The sequence below is a fragment of the Pelophylax lessonae genome (assembly GCF_965119305.1).
Source record: "Pelophylax lessonae genome assembly, chromosome: 7".
NCBI classification, from domain to species: domain Eukaryota; kingdom Metazoa; phylum Chordata; class Amphibia; order Anura; family Ranidae; genus Pelophylax; species Pelophylax lessonae.
In genome coordinates this window covers 295,616,578-295,637,515 of record NC_138774.1, presented here as the reverse complement: position 1 = coordinate 295,637,515, position 20,938 = coordinate 295,616,578, and the positions used below count along the sequence as shown (strand labels likewise).

The 20,938-nt window shown below is 51.5% G+C and overlaps 1 protein-coding gene across 1 annotated transcript in view; it reads right to left on the bottom strand.

The window, feature by feature from the left end:
- Window positions 1–19,635, bottom strand: part of HSD17B10 (hydroxysteroid 17-beta dehydrogenase 10) — a 33,295-nt gene extending 13,660 nt beyond the window's left edge. The window contains exons 1-2 of the mRNA XM_082263465.1: window positions 19,484–19,635; window positions 119–283 (exon numbers count right to left, since the gene is read on the bottom strand). Coding sequence (XP_082119591.1) covers window positions 119–283; window positions 19,484–19,507 — 189 coding nt within the window. The 5' untranslated portion in view covers window positions 19,508–19,635. The remainder of the gene's footprint in view (window positions 1–118; window positions 284–19,483) is intronic.
- Window positions 19,636–20,938: the final 1,303 nt, after the last annotated feature.

Below are 20,938 nucleotides of genomic sequence, written 5' to 3'. Positions count from 1 at the left end.
CACCAGGCCTTAATGTTTACAGAGTTGGCGGACAGGATGGGCATTTCTATACCATTACACGTGGTTGCAGGTTCTTCTATCAGCCTCCAGGAGGCAGCGCAGTCTGCTCTATACCTACATCAGTGGGAGCGAAGGCACATTTCTCTCCGAGGGACTTGGCCACGTTGCTGCCGTCCGAAGTCGGCAAATCCAAGATGACGGCGCTGGCTCCTTGGCGCACCAACCGCTCCACGGTGGCCCGGCCGAGACCCGAGGCTCCTCCGGTGACAATGCCCACCAGGCCCTGCAATCAGAAGACCACACTGAGAATAGTGTACAATCCCCGCCCCCCCCCCCCCCCCCGTCATCATCCTTTGTATCAGCTAAACCACCCCCCCCACATACCATCACCCCGTGTATGGGCTAAACCACCAGTCCCACCCTCCCCCCCATACCATCACCCGTGTATGGGCTATACCACTTTCAGCTGGGATGGAGAAAAAAAATAATGACTATAATATATTATTATTATTATTATACAGGATTTATATAGCGCCAACAGTTTGCACAGCGCTTAACAAAATATATATACATATATAATATATATAGAAATGAGAAGGAGGCGTGTTTTAAGACTCCGCCCAGCTGTCCAAATTCCATCAACCCCATTATCAGAGTCCCCCTCCCTTACTTCCTGTTTTGGCTATGGGACAGGAAGTGACTGGAAATCTCCTCCAATGGGGACGTTGTTTCTAGGATTCCCTTAGTTTGAAGGGACTTCCTCTTGAGACTACGGGACAGGAAGTAAAGGTAAATCTCCCTAATGGGGACACTGGTTCTGGGATTTCCTCTCACTTCCTGTTGGGGCTATAGGACAGGAAGTGAGGGGAAATCCCCTCCAATGGGGGACTTTATTTCTAGAGGGATTTTATCTTACTCCCTCTTGAGACTATGGGACAGGAAATTAAGGGAAATCTCCCCACTAGGGACATTAGTTCTGGGATTCCCTTAATTTGAAGGGACTTTCTCTTGAGACTATGGGACAGGAAACTAAGGGAAATCTCCCCAATAGGGACACTAGTTCTGGGATTTCTTTACTTTGGAGGGATTTTCTCTCACTTCCTGTTTTGACTATGGGACAGAAAGTGAGAGGAAATCTCCACAATGGGGAAATTAGTTCAAGAAGTCCTTCTCACTTCCTGGTTTGATTATAGGACAGGGAAGGGGGAACCTCCCCAACAGGGGCATTCGTTCTGGGATTCTCTCACGTTGGAGGGATTTCCTCTCACTTGCTGGTTTGGGTATGGGACAGGAAAAGAAGGAAAATTTCCCCAATGGGGACACTAGTTCTGGGATTCCCCCACGTTGCTGGGACTTCCTCTCACTTTCTGTTGTGGCTAAAGGACAGGAAGTGAGGGGGGAAATCTCAGCAATGGGGACAAAATGTAATTCTAACTGGATGCCCTTATGTTGTGTTGCTAGGGGTAACCACACTTTATTTTTTTTAAACATTATAACCTCAGTGTGGTTACCCCTAACAACCAACATAAGGGCATCCAGTTCAAATTCCTTTTGCTAAAAAAGAGAAATGTTAGAATGTAAACAAAAAAAAAAAAAAAAACAGAACAAAAAAGCACAAGTGAACATTCTAACCTCTCTTTTTTAGCAAAAGGAATTTGAACTGGGCGCCCTTATCTTGTGTTGCTAGGGGTAACCACACTGAGGTTATAATGTTTTCATTTTTTTTTTTTTTTAACAAGTGAACATTATAACATTTTTAGTTGGAGTTTTTTTTTTTTTTGACCTCCCAGGATTTGAGTGAAGCTCCTTCTTTAAGTGAAGCTCAGCTCACTGCGCCAATGTGCGTTACCGTAACTTTATCGCACTGCGACGGTGTGAACGGCTCAGAACTTCTCTAACAGATGGAGAAAAAACATTTCTAATTCTTCCTCATTGAAACCAACATTAAAATGACAAAGAAAAAGGAATAAAGTTTTAGTTGGAGATTGACATTTACCTCAGTATGGGACATTTACCTCAGTGTGGGACACATTTACCTCAGAGTGGGACACATTTACCTCAGAGTGGGACACATGCACCTCAGAGTGGGACACATGCACCTCAGTGTGGGACACATTTACCTCAGTGTGGGACACATGTACCTCAGAGTGGGACACATTTACCTCAGTGTGGGACACATGTACCTCAGAGTGGGACACATGCACCTCAGAGTGGGACACATGCACCTCAGAGTGGGACACATGCACCTCAGTGTGGGACACATGCACCTCAGTGTGGGACACATTTACCTCAGTGTGGGACACATTTACCTCAAAGTGGGACACATTTACCTCAAAGTGGGACACATTTACCTCAGAGTGGGACCTCAGTGTGGGACACATTTACCTCAGAGTGGGACACATGCACCTCAGAGTGGGACACATGCACCTCAGAGTGGGACACATGCACCTCAGAGTGGGACACATGCACCTCAGAGTGGGACACATGCACCTCAGAGTGGGACACATGCACCTCAGAGTGGGACACATGCACCTCAGAGTGGGACACATGCACCTCAGAGTGGGACACATTTACCTCAGTGTGGGACACATTTACCTCAGAGTGGGACACATTTACCTCAGAGTGGGACACATGCACCTCAGAGTGGGACACATGTACCTCAGAGTGGGACACATGTTGTACCTCAGAGTGGGACACATGTACCTCAGAGTGGGACACATGTACCTCAGAGTGGGACACATGTACCTCAGAGTGGGACACATGTACCTCAGAGTGGGACACATGTACCTCAGAGTGGGACACATGTACCTCAGAGTGGGACACATGTACCTCAGAGTGGGACCTCAGTGTGGGACACATGCACCTCAGAGTGGGACACATTTACCTCAGAGTGGGACACATGCACCTCAGAGTGGGACACATGTACCTCAGAGTGGGACACATGTACCTCAGAGTGGGACACATGTACCTCAGAGTGGGACCTCAGTGTGGGACACATGTACCTCAGTGTGGGACACATGCACCTCAGTGTGGGACACATTTACCTCAGTGTGGGACACATTTACCTCAGTGTGGGACACATGTACCTCAGAGTGGGACACATGCACCTCAGAGTGGGACACATTTACCTCAGTGTGGGACACATTTACCTCAGTGTGGGACACATTTACCTCAGTGTGGGACACATTTACCTCAAAGTGGGACACATTTACCTCAAAGTGGGACACATTTACCTCAAAGTGGGACACATTTACCTCAGAGTGGGACCTCAGTGTGGGACACATTTACCTCAGTGTGGGACACATGCACCTCAGAGTGGGACACATGCACCTCAGAGTGGGACACATGCACCTCAGAGTGGGACACATGCACCTCAGAGTGGGACACATGCACCTCAGTGTGGGACACATTTACCTCAGTGTGGGACACATTTACCTCAGTGTGGGACACATGTACCTCAGAGTGGGACACATGCACCTCAGAGTGGGACACATTTACCTCAGTGTGGGACACATTTACCTCAGTGTGGGACACATTTACCTCAAAGTGGGACACATTTACCTCAAAGTGGGACACATTTACCTCAGAGTGGGACCTCAGTGTGGGACACATTTACCTCAGTGTGGGACACATGCACCTCAGAGTGGGACACATGCACCTCAGAGTGGGACACATGCACCTCAGAGTGGGACACATGCACCTCAGAGTGGGACACATGCACCTCAGAGTGGGACACATGCACCTCAGAGTGGGACACATTTACCTCAGAGTGGGACACATTTACCTCAGAGTGGGACACATTTACCTCAGTGTGGGACACATTTACCTCAGTGTGGGACACATTTACCTCAGAGTGGGACACATTTACCTCAGAGTGGGACACATTTACCTCAGAGTGGGACACATTTACCTCAGTGTGGGACACATTTACCTCAGTGTGGGACACATTTACCTCAGTGTGGGACACATTTACCTCAGTGTGGGACACATTTACCTCAGTGTGGGACACATTTACCTCAGTGTGGGACACATTTACCTCAGAGTGGGACACATGCACCTCAGAGTGGGACACATGTACCTCAGAGTGGGACACATTTACCTCAGAGTGGGACCTCAGTGTGGGACACATGTACCTCAGTGTGGGACACATGCACCTCAGAGTGGGACACATGCACCTCAGAGTGGGACACATTTACCTCAGTGTGGGACACATTTACCTCAGAGTGGGACACATGTACCTCAGAGTGGGACACATGTACCTCAGAGTGGGACACATGTACCTCAGAGTGGGACACATGTACCTCAGAGTGGGACCTCAGTGTGGGACCTCAGTGTGGGACACATGTACCTCAGTGTGGGACACATGCACCTCAGAGTGGGACACATGCACCTCAGAGTGGGACACATGCACCTCAGAGTGGGACACATGCACCTCAGAGTGGGACACATGCACCTCAGAGTGGGACACATTTACCTCAGAGTGGGACCTCAGTGTGGGACACATGTACCTCAGAGTGGGACACATTTACCTCAGAGTGGGACCTCAGTGTGGGACACATGTACCTCAGAGTGGGACACATGCACCTCAGAGTGGGACACATGCACCTCAGAGTGGGACACATGCACCTCAGAGTGGGACACATGCACCTCAGAGTGGGACACATGCACCTCAGAGTGGGACACATTTACCTCAGTGTGGGACACATTTACCTCAGTGTGGGACACATTTACCTCAGTGTGGGACACATTTACCTCAGTGTGGGACACATGCACCTCAGAGTGGGACACATGCACCTCAGAGTGGGACACATGCACCTCAGAGTGGGACACATGCACCTCAGAGTGGGACCTCAGAGTGGGACACATGCACCTCAGAGTGGGACCTCAGAGTGGGACACATGCACCTCAGAGTGGGACATTGACCTCAGAGTGGGACACATGTACCTCAGTGTGGGACACATGCACCTCAGAGTGGGACACATGCACCTCAGAGTGGGACACATGCACCTCAGAGTGGGACACATGCACCTCAGAGTGGGACACATGCACCTCAGAGTGGGACACATGCACCTCAGAGTGGGACCTCAGAGTGGGACACATGCACCTCAGAGTGGGACATTTACCTCAGAGTGGGACCTCAGAGTGGGACACATGTACCTCAGAGTGGGACACATTTACCTCAGAGTGGGACCTCAGAGTGGGACACATGTACCTCAGAGTGGGACATAGGCACCTCAGAGTGGGACACATGCACCTCAGAGTGGGACACATGCACCTCAGAGTGGGACACATGCACCTCAGAGTGGGACACATGCACCTCAGAGTGGGACACATGCACCTCAGAGTGGGACACATGCACCTCAGAGTGGGACCTCAGAGTGGGACACATGCACCTCAGAGTGGGACATTTACCTCAGAGTGGGACCTCAGAGTGGGACACATGTACCTCAGAGTGGGACACATGCACCTCAGAGTGGGACATTTACCTCAGAGTGGGACCTCAGAGTGGGACACATGCACCTCAGAGTGGGACACATGCACCTCAGAGTGGGACACATGCACCTCAGAGTGGGACACATGCACCTCAGAGTGGGACATTTACCTCAGAGTGGGACCTCAGAGTGGGACACATGTACCTCAGAGTGGGACACATGTACCTCAGAGTGGGACACATGTACCTCAGAGTGGGACACATGTACCTCAGTGTGGGACACATTTACCTCAGTGTGGGACACATTTACCTCAGAGTGGGACACATTTACCTCAGAGTGGGACACATTTACCTCAGAGTGGGACACATTTACCTCAGAGTGGGACACATTTACCTCAGTGTGGGACACATTTACCTCAGTGTGGGACACATTTACCTCAGTGTGGGACACATTTACCTCAGTGTGGGACACATTTACCTCAGAGTGGGACACATTTACCTCAGAGTGGGACCTCAGAGTGGGACACATGTACCTCAGAGTGGGACACATGTACCTCAGAGTGGGACACATGTACCTCAGAGTGGGACACATGTACCTCAGTGTGGGACACATTTACCTCAGTGTGGGACACATTTACCTCAGTGTGGGACACATTTACCTCAGAGTGGGACACATTTACCTCAGAGTGGGACACATTTACCTCAGAGTGGGACACATTTACCTCAGTGTGGGACACATTTACCTCAGTGTGGGACACATTTACCTCAGTGTGGGACACATTTACCTCAGTGTGGGACACATTTACCTCAGAGTGGGACACATTTACCTCAGAGTGGGACCTCAGTGTGGGACACATGCACCTCAGAGTGGGACACATGCACCTCAGAGTGGGACACATGCACCTCAGAGTGGGACACATGCACCTCAGAGTGGGACACATGCACCTCAGAGTGGGACACATGCACCTCAGAGTGGGACACATGCACCTCAGAGTGGGACACATGCACCTCAGAGTGGGACACATTTACCTCAGTGTGGGACACATTTACCTCAGAGTGGGACACATTTACCTCAGAGTGGGACACATTTACCTCAGAGTGGGACACATGCACCTCAGAGTGGGACACATGTACCTCAGAGTGGGACACATGTTGTACCTCAGAGTGGGACACATGTACCTCAGAGTGGGACACATGTACCTCAGAGTGGGACACATGTACCTCAGAGTGGGACACATGTACCTCAGAGTGGGACACATGTACCTCAGAGTGGGACCTCAGTGTGGGACACATGCACCTCAGAGTGGGACACATGCACCTCAGAGTGGGACACATTTACCTCAGAGTGGGACACATGCACCTCAGAGTGGGACACATGCACCTCAGAGTGGGACACATTTACCTCAGAGTGGGACCTCAGTGTGGGACACATGTACCTCAGTGTGGGACACATGCACCTCAGAGTGGGACACATGCACCTCAGAGTGGGACACATGCACCTCAGAGTGGGACACATTTACCTCAGTGTGGGACACATTTACCTCAGAGTGGGACACATGTACCTCAGAGTGGGACACATGTACCTCAGAGTGGGACACATGCACCTCAGAGTGGGACACATGCACCTCAGAGTGGGACACATGCACCTCAGTGTGGGACACATTTACCTCAGTGTGGGACACATGTACCTCAGAGTGGGACACATGCACCTCAGAGTGGGACACATTTACCTCAGTGTGGGACACATTTACCTCAGTGTGGGACACATTTACCTCAGTGTGGGACACATTTACCTCAAAGTGGGACACATTTACCTCAAAGTGGGACACATTTACCTCAAAGTGGGACACATTTACCTCAGAGTGGGACCTCAGTGTGGGACACATTTACCTCAGTGTGGGACACATGCACCTCAGAGTGGGACACATGCACCTCAGAGTGGGACACATGCACCTCAGAGTGGGACACATGCACCTCAGAGTGGGACACATGCACCTCAGAGTGGGACACATGCACCTCAGAGTGGGACACATGCACCTCAGTGTGGGACACATTTACCTCAGTGTGGGACACATTTACCTCAGTGTGGGACACATGTACCTCAGAGTGGGACACATGTACCTCAGAGTGGGACACATGCACCTCAGAGTGGGACACATTTACCTCAGTGTGGGACACATTTACCTCAGTGTGGGACACATTTACCTCAAAGTGGGACACATTTACCTCAAAGTGGGACACATTTACCTCAAAGTGGGACACATTTACCTCAGAGTGGGACCTCAGTGTGGGACACATTTACCTCAGTGTGGGACACATGCACCTCAGAGTGGGACACATGCACCTCAGAGTGGGACACATGCACCTCAGAGTGGGACACATGCACCTCAGAGTGGGACACATGCACCTCAGAGTGGGACACATGCACCTCAGAGTGGGACACATGCACCTCAGAGTGGGACACATGCACCTCAGAGTGGGACACATGCACCTCAGAGTGGGACACATTTACCTCAGAGTGGGACACATTTACCTCAGAGTGGGACACATTTACCTCAGTGTGGGACACATTTACCTCAGTGTGGGACACATTTACCTCAGTGTGGGACACATTTACCTCAGTGTGGGACACATTTACCTCAGTGTGGGACACATTTACCTCAGAGTGGGACACATTTACCTCAGAGTGGGACACATTTACCTCAGTGTGGGACACATTTACCTCAGTGTGGGACACATTTACCTCAGTGTGGGACACATTTACCTCAGAGTGGGACACATGCACCTCAGAGTGGGACACATGCACCTCAGAGTGGGACACATTTACCTCAGAGTGGGACCTCAGTGTGGGACACATGTACCTCAGTGTGGGACACATGCACCTCAGAGTGGGACACATGCACCTCAGAGTGGGACACATTTACCTCAGTGTGGGACACATTTACCTCAGAGTGGGACACATGTACCTCAGAGTGGGACACATGTACCTCAGAGTGGGACACATGTACCTCAGAGTGGGACACATGTACCTCAGAGTGGGACCTCAGTGTGGGACCTCAGTGTGGGACACATGTACCTCAGTGTGGGACACATGCACCTCAGAGTGGGACACATGCACCTCAGAGTGGGACACATGCACCTCAGAGTGGGACACATGCACCTCAGAGTGGGACACATGCACCTCAGAGTGGGACACATTTACCTCAGAGTGGGACCTCAGTGTGGGACACATGTACCTCAGAGTGGGACACATTTACCTCAGAGTGGGACCTCAGTGTGGGACACATGTACCTCAGAGTGGGACACATGCACCTCAGAGTGGGACACATGCACCTCAGAGTGGGACACATGCACCTCAGAGTGGGACACATGCACCTCAGAGTGGGACACATTTACCTCAGTGTGGGACACATTTACCTCAGTGTGGGACACATTTACCTCAGTGTGGGACACATTTACCTCAGTGTGGGACACATGCACCTCAGAGTGGGACACATGCACCTCAGAGTGGGACACATGCACCTCAGAGTGGGACACATGCACCTCAGAGTGGGACACATGCACCTCAGAGTGGGACCTCAGAGTGGGACACATGCACCTCAGAGTGGGACCTCAGAGTGGGACACATGCACCTCAGAGTGGGACATTTACCTCAGAGTGGGACCTCAGAGTGGGACACATGTACCTCAGTGTGGGACACATGCACCTCAGAGTGGGACACATGCACCTCAGAGTGGGACACATGCACCTCAGAGTGGGACACATGCACCTCAGAGTGGGACACATGCACCTCAGAGTGGGACACATGCACCTCAGAGTGGGACCTCAGAGTGGGACACATGCACCTCAGAGTGGGACATTTACCTCAGAGTGGGACCTCAGAGTGGGACACATGTACCTCAGAGTGGGACACATTTACCTCAGAGTGGGACCTCAGAGTGGGACACATGTACCTCAGAGTGGGACATAGGCACCTCAGAGTGGGACACATGCACCTCAGAGTGGGACACATGCACCTCAGAGTGGGACACATGCACCTCAGAGTGGGACACATGCACCTCAGAGTGGGACACATGCACCTCAGAGTGGGACACATGCACCTCAGAGTGGGACCTCAGAGTGGGACACATGCACCTCAGAGTGGGACATTTACCTCAGAGTGGGACCTCAGAGTGGGACACATGTACCTCAGAGTGGGACACATGCACCTCAGAGTGGGACATTTACCTCAGAGTGGGACCTCAGAGTGGGACACATGCACCTCAGAGTGGGACACATGCACCTCAGAGTGGGACACATGCACCTCAGAGTGGGACACATGCACCTCAGAGTGGGACATTTACCTCAGAGTGGGACCTCAGAGTGGGACACATGTACCTCAGAGTGGGACACATGTACCTCAGAGTGGGACACATGTACCTCAGAGTGGGACACATGTACCTCAGTGTGGGACACATGTACCTCAGTGTGGGACACATTTACCTCAGTGTGGGACACATTTACCTCAGAGTGGGACACATTTACCTCAGAGTGGGACACATTTACCTCAGAGTGGGACACATTTACCTCAGAGTGGGACACATTTACCTCAGAGTGGGACACATTTACCTCAGTGTGGGACACATTTACCTCAGTGTGGGACACATTTACCTCAGTGTGGGACACATTTACCTCAGTGTGGGACACATTTACCTCAGAGTGGGACACATTTACCTCAGAGTGGGACCTCAGAGTGGGACACATGTACCTCAGAGTGGGACACATGTACCTCAGAGTGGGACACATGTACCTCAGAGTGGGACACATGTACCTCAGTGTGGGACACATTTACCTCAGTGTGGGACACATTTACCTCAGAGTGGGACACATTTACCTCAGAGTGGGACACATTTACCTCAGAGTGGGACACATTTACCTCAGAGTGGGACACATTTACCTCAGTGTGGGACACATTTACCTCAGTGTGGGACACATTTACCTCAGTGTGGGACACATTTACCTCAGTGTGGGACACATTTACCTCAGAGTGGGACACATTTACCTCAGAGTGGGACCTCAGTGTGGGACACATGCACCTCAGAGTGGGACACATGCACCTCAGAGTGGGACACATGCACCTCAGAGTGGGACACATGCACCTCAGAGTGGGACACATGCACCTCAGAGTGGGACACATGCACCTCAGAGTGGGACACATGCACCTCAGAGTGGGACACATGCACCTCAGAGTGGGACACATGCACCTCAGAGTGGGACACATGCACCTCAGAGTGGGACACATGTTGTACCTCAGAGTGGGACACATGTACCTCAGAGTGGGACACATGTACCTCAGAGTGGGACACATGTACCTCAGAGTGGGACACATGTACCTCAGAGTGGGACACATGTACCTCAGAGTGGGACCTCAGTGTGGGACACATGCACCTCAGAGTGGGACACATGCACCTCAGAGTGGGACACATGCACCTCAGAGTGGGACACATGCACCTCAGAGTGGGACACATGCACCTCAGAGTGGGACACATGCACCTCAGAGTGGGACCTCAGAGTGGGACACATGCACCTCAGAGTGGGACATTTACCTCAGAGTGGGACCTCAGAGTGGGACACATGTACCTCAGAGTGGGACACATTTACCTCAGAGTGGGACACATTTACCTCAGAGTGGGACACATTTACCTCAGTGTGGGACACATTTACCTCAGTGTGGGACACATTTACCTCAGAGTGGGACACATTTACCTCAGAGTGGGACCTCAGTGTGGGACACATTTACCTCAGAGTGGGACACATTTACCTCAGAGTGGGACACATGCACCTCAGAGTGGGACACATGCACCTCAGAGTGGGACACATGCACCTCAGAGTGGGACACATGCACCTCAGAGTGGGACATTTACCTCAGAGTGGGACCTCAGAGTGGGACACATGTACCTCAGAGTGGGACACATTTACCTCAGAGTGGGACCTCAGAGTGGGACACATGTACCTCAGAGTGGGACACATGTACCTCAGAGTGGGACACATGTACCTCAGAGTGGGACACATGTACCTCAGAGTGGGACACATGTACCTCAGAGTGGGACACATGTACCTCAGAGTGGGACACATGTACCTCAGAGTGGGACACATGTACCTCAGAGTGGGACACATGTACCTCAGAGTGGGACACATGCACCTCAGAGTGGGACACATGCACCTCAGAGTGGGACACATGCACCTCAGAGTGGGACACATGCACCTCAGAGTGGGACACATGCACCTCAGAGTGGGACCTCAGAGTGGGACACATGCACCTCAGAGTGGGACATTTACCTCAGAGTGGGACCTCAGAGTGGGACACATGTACCTCAGAGTGGGACACATGCACCTCAGAGTGGGACATTTACCTCAGAGTGGGACATTTACCTCAGAGTGGGACATTTACCTCAGAGTGGGACCTCAGAGTGGGACACATGCACCTCAGAGTGGGACACATGCACCTCAGAGTGGGACACATGCACCTCAGAGTGGGACACATGCACCTCAGAGTGGGACACATGCACCTCAGAGTGGGACACATGCACCTCAGAGTGGGACACATGCACCTCAGAGTGGGACACATGCACCTCAGAGTGGGACACATGCACCTCAGAGTGGGACCTCAGAGTGGGACACATGTACCTCAGAGTGGGACACATGTACCTCAGAGTGGGACACATGTACCTCAGAGTGGGACACATGTACCTCAGAGTGGGACACATGTACCTCAGAGTGGGACCTCAGTGTGGGACACATGCACCTCAGAGTGGGACACATGCACCTCAGAGTGGGACACATGCACCTCAGAGTGGGACACATGCACCTCAGAGTGGGACACATGCACCTCAGAGTGGGACACATGCACCTCAGAGTGGGACACATGCACCTCAGAGTGGGACACATGCACCTCAGAGTGGGACACATGCACCTCAGAGTGGGACCTCAGAGTGGGACACATGTACCTCAGAGTGGGACACATGTACCTCAGAGTGGGACACATGTACCTCAGTGTGGGACACATGTACCTCAGTGTGGGACACATGTACCTCAGTGTGGGACACATGTACCTCAGTGTGGGACACATGTACCTCAGTGTGGGACACATGTACCTCAGTGTGGGACACATGTACCTCAGTGTGGGACACATGTACCTCAGTGTGGGACACATGTACCTCAGTGTGGGACACATGTACCTCAGAGTGGGACACATGTACCTCAGAGTGGGACCTCAGTGTGGGACACATGCACCTCAGAGTGGGACACATGCACCTCAGAGTGGGACACATGCACCTCAGAGTGGGACACATGCACCTCAGAGTGGGACACATGCACCTCAGAGTGGGACCTCAGAGTGGGACACATGTACCTCAGAGTGGGACACATGCACCTCAGAGTGGGACACATGCACCTCAGAGTGGGACACATGCACCTCAGAGTGGGACACATGCACCTCAGAGTGGGACCTCAGAGTGGGACACATTTACCTCAGAGTGGGACACATGTACCTCAGAGTGGGACACATGTACCTCAGAGTGGGACACATGTACCTCAGAGTGGGACACATGTACCTCAGAGTGGGACACATGTACCTCAGAGTGGGACACATTTACCTCAGAGTGGGACACATTTACCTCAGAGTGGGACACATTTACCTCAGAGTGGGACACATTTACCTCAGAGTGGGACACATTTACCTCAGAGTGGGACCTCAGAGTGGGACACATGTACCTCAGAGTGGGACACATGTACCTCAGAGTGGGACACATGTACCTCAGAGTGGGACACATGCACCTCAGAGTGGGACCTCAGAGTGGGACACATGTACCTCAGAGTGGGACACATTTACCTCAGAGTGGGACCTCAGAGTGGGACACATGCACCTCAGAGTGGGACATTTACCTCAGAGTGGGACCTCAGAGTGGGACACATGTACCTCAGAGTGGGACACATGTACCTCAGAGTGGGACCTCAGAGTGGGACCTCAGAGTGGGACACATGTACCTCAGAGTGGGACACATGTACCTCAGAGTGGGACACATGTACCTCAGAGTGGGACACATGTACCTCAGTGTGGGACACATGTACCTCAGTGTGGGACACATGTACCTCAGTGTGGGACACATGTACCTCAGTGTGGGACACATGTACCTCAGTGTGGGACACATGTACCTCAGTGTGGGACACATGTACCTCAGTGTGGGACACATGTACCTCAGTGTGGGACACATGTACCTCAGTGTGGGACACATGTACCTCAGTGTGGGACACATGTACCTCAGAGTGGGACACATGTACCTCAGAGTGGGACACATTTACCTCAGTGTGGGACACATTTACCTCAGTGTGGGACACATTTACCTCAGTGTGGGACACATGTACCTCAGAGTGGGACACATGTACCTCAGAGTGGGACACATGTACCTCAGAGTGGGACACATGTACCTCAGAGTGGGACACATGTACCTCAGAGTGGGACACATGTACCTCAGAGTGGGACACATTTACCTCAGAGTGGGACACATTTACCTCAGAGTGGGACACATTTACCTCAGAGTGGGACCTCAGAGTGGGACACATGTACCTCAGAGTGGGACACATGCACCTCAGAGTGGGACATTTACCTCAGAGTGGGACCTCAGAGTGGGACACATGTACCTCAGAGTGGGACACATGTACCTCAGAGTGGGACCTCAGAGTGGGACACATGTACCTCAGAGTGGGACACATGTACCTCAGTGTGGGACACATGTACCTCAGTGTGGGACACATGTACCTCAGAGTGGGACACATGTACCTCAGAGTGGGACACATGTACCTCAGAGTGGGACACATGTACCTCAGAGTGGGACACATGTACCTCAGAGTGGGACACATGTACCTCAGAGTGGGACACATTTACCTCAGAGTGGGACACATGTACCTCAGAGTGGGACACATTTACCTCAGAGTGGGACACATTTACCTCAGAGTGGGACCTCAGAGTGGGACACATGTACCTCAGAGTGGGACACATGTACCTCAGTGTGGGACACATTTACCTCAGAGTGGGACACATTTACCTCAGAGTGGGACACATTTACCTCAGTGTGGGACACATTTACCTCAGAGTGGGACACATTTACCTCAGAGTGGGACACATGTACCTCAGAGTGGGACACATTTACCTCAGAGTGGGACACATTTACCTCAGTGTGGGACACATTTACCTCAGAGTGGGACACATTTACCTCAGAGTGGGACACATTTACCTCAGAGTGGGACACATTTACCTCAGAGTGGGACACATTTACCTCAGAGTGGGACACATTTACCTCAGTGTGGGACACATTTACCTCAGTGTGGGACACATTTACCTCAGTGTGGGACACATTTACCTCAGTGTGGGACACATTTACCTCAGAGTGGGACACATTTACCTCAGAGTGGGACCTCAGTGTGGGACACATGCACCTCAGAGTGGGACACATGCACCTCAGAGTGGGACACATGCACCTCAGAGTGGGACACATGCACCTCAGAGTGGGACACATGCACCTCAGAGTGGGACACATGCACCTCAGAGTGGGACACATGCACCTCAGAGTGGGACACATGCACCTCAGAGTGGGACACATGCACCTCAGAGTGGGACACATGCACCTCAGAGTGGGACACATGTTGTACCTCAGAGTGGGACACATGTACCTCAGAGTGGGACACATGTACCTCAGAGTGGGACACATGTACCTCAGAGTGGGACACATGTACCTCAGAGTGGGACACATGTACCTCAGAGTGGGACCTCAGTGTGGGACACATGCACCTCAGAGTGGGACACATGCACCTCAGAGTGGGACACATGCACCTCAGAGTGGGACACATGCACCTCAGAGTGGGACACATGCACCTCAGAGTGGGACACATGCACCTCAGAGTGGGACCTCAGAGTGGGACACATGCACCTCAGAGTGGGACATTTACCTCAGAGTGGGACCTCAGAGTGGGACACATGTACCTCAGAGTGGGACACATTTACCTCAGAGTGGGACACATTTACCTCAGAGTGGGACACATTTACCTCAGAGTGGGACACATTTACCTCAGAGTGGGACACATTTACCTCAGTGTGGGACACATTTACCTCAGTGTGGGACACATTTACCTCAGAGTGGGACACATTTACCTCAGAGTGGGACCTCAGTGTGGGACACATTTACCTCAGAGTGGGACACATTTACCTCAGAGTGGGACACATGCACCTCAGAGTGGGACACATGCACCTCAGAGTGGGACACATGCACCTCAGAGTGGGACACATGCACCTCAGAGTGGGACACATGCACCTCAGAGTGGGACACATGCACCTCAGAGTGGGACATTTACCTCAGAGTGGGACCTCAGAGTGGGACACATGTACCTCAGAGTGGGACACATTTACCTCAGAGTGGGACCTCAGAGTGGGACACATGTACCTCAGAGTGGGACACATGTACCTCAGAGTGGGACACATGTACCTCAGAGTGGGACACATGCACCTCAGAGTGGGACACATGCACCTCAGAGTGGGACACATGCACCTCAGAGTGGGACACATGCACCTCAGAGTGGGACACATGCACCTCAGAGTGGGACACATGCACCTCAGAGTGGGACACATGCACCTCAGAGTGGGACCTCAGAGTGGGACACATGCACCTCAGAGTGGGACATTTACCTCAGAGTGGGACCTCAGAGTGGGACACATGTACCTCAGAGTGGGACACATGCACCTCAGAGTGGGACATTTACCTCAGAGTGGGACATTTACCTCAGAGTGGGACATTTACCTCAGAGTGGGACCTCAGAGTGGGACACATGCACCTCAGAGTGGGACACATGCACCTCAGAGTGGGACACATGCACCTCAGAGTGGGACACATGCACCTCAGAGTGGGACACATGCACCTCAGAGTGGGACACATGCACCTCAGAGTGGGACACATGCACCTCAGAGTGGGACACATGCACCTCAGAGTGGGACACATGCACCTCAGAGTGGGACACATGCACCTCAGAGTGGGACACATGCACCTCAGAGTGGGACCTCAGAGTGGGACACATGTACCTCAGAGTGGGACACATGTACCTCAGAGTGGGACACATGTACCTCAGTGTGGGACACATGTACCTCAGTGTGGGACACATGTACCTCAGTGTGGGACACATGTACCTCAGTGTGGGACACATGTACCTCAGTGTGGGACACATGTACCTCAGTGTGGGACACATGTACCTCAGTGTGGGACACATGTACCTCAGTGTGGGACACATGTACCTCAGTGTGGGACACATGTACCTCAGTGTGGGACACATGTACCTCAGTGTGGGACACATGTACCTCAGAGTGGGACACATGTACCTCAGAGTGGGACCTCAGTGTGGGACACATGCACCTCAGAGTGGGACACATGCACCTCAGAGTGGGACACATGCACCTCAGAGTGGGACACATGCACCTCAGAGTGGGACACATGCACCTCAGAGTGGGACACATGCACCTCAGAGTGGGACCTCAGAGTGGGACACATGTACCTCAGAGTGGGACACATGCACCTCAGAGTGGGACACATGCACCTCAGAGTGGGACACATGCACCTCAGAGTGGGACACATGCACCTCAGAGTGGGACACATGCACCTCAGAGTGGGACACATGCACCTCAGAGTGGGACCTCAGAGTGGGACACATTTACCTCAGAGTGGGACACATGTACCTCAGAGTGGGACACATGTACCTCAGAGTGGGACACATGTACCTCAGAGTGGGACACATGTACCTCAGAGTGGGACACATGTACCTCAGAGTGGGACACATTTACCTCAGAGTGGGACACATTTACCTCAGAGTGGGACACATTTACCTCAGAGTGGGACACATTTACCTCAGAGTGGGACACATTTACCTCAGAGTGGGACCTCAGAGTGGGACACATGTACCTCAGAGTGGGACACATGTACCTCAGAGTGGGACACATGTACCTCAGAGTGGGACACATGCACCTCAGAGTGGGACCTCAGAGTGGGACACATGTACCTCAGAGTGGGACACATTTACCTCAGAGTGGGACCTCAGAGTGGGACACATGCACCTCAGAGTGGGACATTTACCTCAGAGTGGGACCTCAGAGTGGGACACATGTACCTCAGAGTGGGACACATGTACCTCAGAGTGGGACCTCAGAGTGGGACCTCAGAGTGGGACACATGTACCTCAGAGTGGGACACATGTACCTCAGAGTGGGACACATGTACCTCAGAGTGGGACACATGTACCTCAGTGTGGGACACATGTACCTCAGTGTGGGACACATGTACCTCAGTGTGGGACACATGTACCTCAGTGTGGGACACATGTACCTCAGTGTGGGACACATGTACCTCAGTGTGGGACACATGTACCTCAGTGTGGGACACATGTACCTCAGTGTGGGACACATGTACCTCAGTGTGGGACACATTTACCTCAGTGTGGGACACATTTACCTCAGTGTGGGACACATTTACCTCAGTGTGGGACACATTTACCTCAGTGTGGGACACATTTACCTCAGTGTGGGACACATGTACCTCAGAGTGGGACACATGTACCTCAGAGTGGGACACATGTACCTCAGAGTGGGACACATGTACCTCAGAGTGGGACACATGTACCTCAGAGTGGGACACATGTACCTCAGAGTGGGACACATTTACCTCAGAGTGGGACACATGTACCTCAGAGTGGGACACATGTACCTCAGAGTGGGACACATTTACCTCAGAGTGGGACCTCAGAGTGGGACACATGCACCTCAGAGTGGGACATTTACCTCAGAGTGGGACCTCAGAGTGGGACACATGTACCTCAGAGTGGGACACATGTACCTCAGAGTGGGACCTCAGAGTGGGACCTCAGAGTGGGACACATGTACCTCAGAGTGGGACACATGTACCTCAGAGTGGGACACATGTACCTCAGAGTGGGACACATGTACCTCAGTGTGGGACACATGTACCTCAGTGTGGGACACATGTACCTCAGTGTGGGACACATGTACCTCAGTGTGGGACACATGTACCTCAGTGTGGGACACATGTACCTCAGTGTGGGACACATGTACCTCAGTGTGGGACACATGTACCTCAGTGTGGGACACATGTACCTCAGTGTGGGACACATTTACCTCAGTGTGGGACACATTTACCTCAGTGTGGGACACATTTACCTCAGTGTGGGACACATTTACCTCAGTGTGGGACACATGTACCTCAGTGTGGGACACATGTACCTCAGAGTGGGACACATGTACCTCAGAGTGGGACACATGTACCTCAGAGTGGGACACATGTACCTCAGAGTGGGACACATGTACCTCAGAGTGGGACACATGTACCTCAGAGTGGGACACATTTACCTCAGAGTGGGACACATTTACCTCAGAGTGGGACCTCAGAGTGGGACACATGTACCTCAGAGTGGGACACATGCACCTCAGAGTGGGACCTCAGAGTGGGACACATGTACCTCAGAGTGGGACACATGTACCTCAGAGTGGGACCTCAGAGTGGGACACATGTACCTCAGAGTGGGACACATGTACCTCAGTGTGGGACACATGTACCTCAGTGTGGGACACATGTACCTCAGAGTGGGACACATGTACCTCAGAGTGGGACACATGTACCTCAGAGTGGGACACATGTACCTCAGAGTGGGACACATGTACCTCAGAGTGGGACACATTTACCTCAGAGTGGGACACATTTACCTCAGAGTGGGACACATTTACCTCAGTGTGGGACCTCAGTGTGGGATAGCAGTAACCCCCAGAAACCAATTAAAGCCAACTTTACTGAGAAGAGCCCAATTATGGCAGCTTGTGATTGGCTGCTGCCCCCCATTCCTCTGAGGAGACCCCGAGTGACCGGCTGCGTCCAGGGGAGCGCGGCGGAGGCTCTGGGATTCCGTGACTGAACCGCTAGTGAGTCCTCCGCCACCCTTCCCGCTCTCACGCTTCACCTCCCCGCTCACCTTCAGGCTCCGAACATTCGCCATGATTCCCAGAGCGCTGCCAAGAGAGCCGGCCAATCCCTTGTCACACACAGCGACCGGCCATTCAATCAAAAGGGCGAACGTCACTCGGGTCAAGACACTCTTCAGCCAATAGGGAAGGAGCCGGGCTTCCCGTCCTCCAATCACAGCCGAGCGGCGGGGCAATAAAGGGATATCAGTGGTCTGCCGACTTTTAATCCGTGCTTAAAGGCGGCTTTGTAAGAAACAGTGCGCATGCGCGGAGCTCTCCACTGTGCTGACCCTATATAGATATATATATATACAAAATGTATGGGCTGTTGTCAGGGGTATGGAGGTCCTATGGGGCCCCAGGAGGATCTTACTGGAAGGATGAAGTGTAGTAAAGATTAAGATTATTATATGAGGTCACACGTGACTTTGTATAAATAGACTCTCATTATATATATATATATACACACATATATAAATATATATATATATACACACATATATATATATATATATATATATGTTTTTATATATATATGTAATATATATGTATATATATATATATATATATATATATATATTTATATATGTGTGTGTATATATATATATAAATATATAAATATATATATATATATATATATATATATAAATCCTGTATAATAATGAAAATGTTGGTTGCCTGGCTGCTATCTAGTGTATGAGGGTCCTATGGGGTCCCAGGAGGACTTTACTGGAAGGAAGAACTGTAAACACCTTGGAGTCTGGACGTATGACCTGTCAGTCATGTGACCGGCCTCTCCTCCAATCACATGCTGCTTTAGGCACGGAGAAATCCGTATGTCTCAGTGCCTCCTCATCAGTGCCCATTAGTACCACCTATCAGTGCCTCTTCATCAGTGCCCATTAGTGCATCCTTATCAGTGCCCATTAGTTCCTCCACATCAGTGCCCCCTCATCAGTGCCCATTAGTGCCTCCTCATCAGTGCCCAATAGTGCCTCCATATCAGTGCCTCCTCATCAGTGCCAATTAGTGCCTCCATATCAGTGCCCATTAGTGCCTCTTTATCAGTGCCTCCTCATCAGTGCCCCCTCATCAGTACCTATCAGTGCCCCCTCATCAGTACCCATCAGTGCCTCCTCATCAGAACCCATCAGTGCCCATTAGTGCCTACTAATCAGTGCCTCCTCATCAGTACCCATTAGTGCCTCCTCATCAGTGCCCCCTTATCATTACCTTTCAGTGCCGCCTCAAAAAAATTGCCTCCTTGTCAGTGACAGAGAAAAATCATCTGTTTGCAAAATTCTATAAGAGAAACGAAGGAAAACTTTTGTTTTTCAAAATTATTGTTTTTTTTTTCATTTGTTTATTTAGGAACAACTAAATACCCCCGCGGTGATTAAATACCACCAAAATAAAACTCTATCTGTCTCTAATCAATGATGAAAATGTCATATGGGTACAGC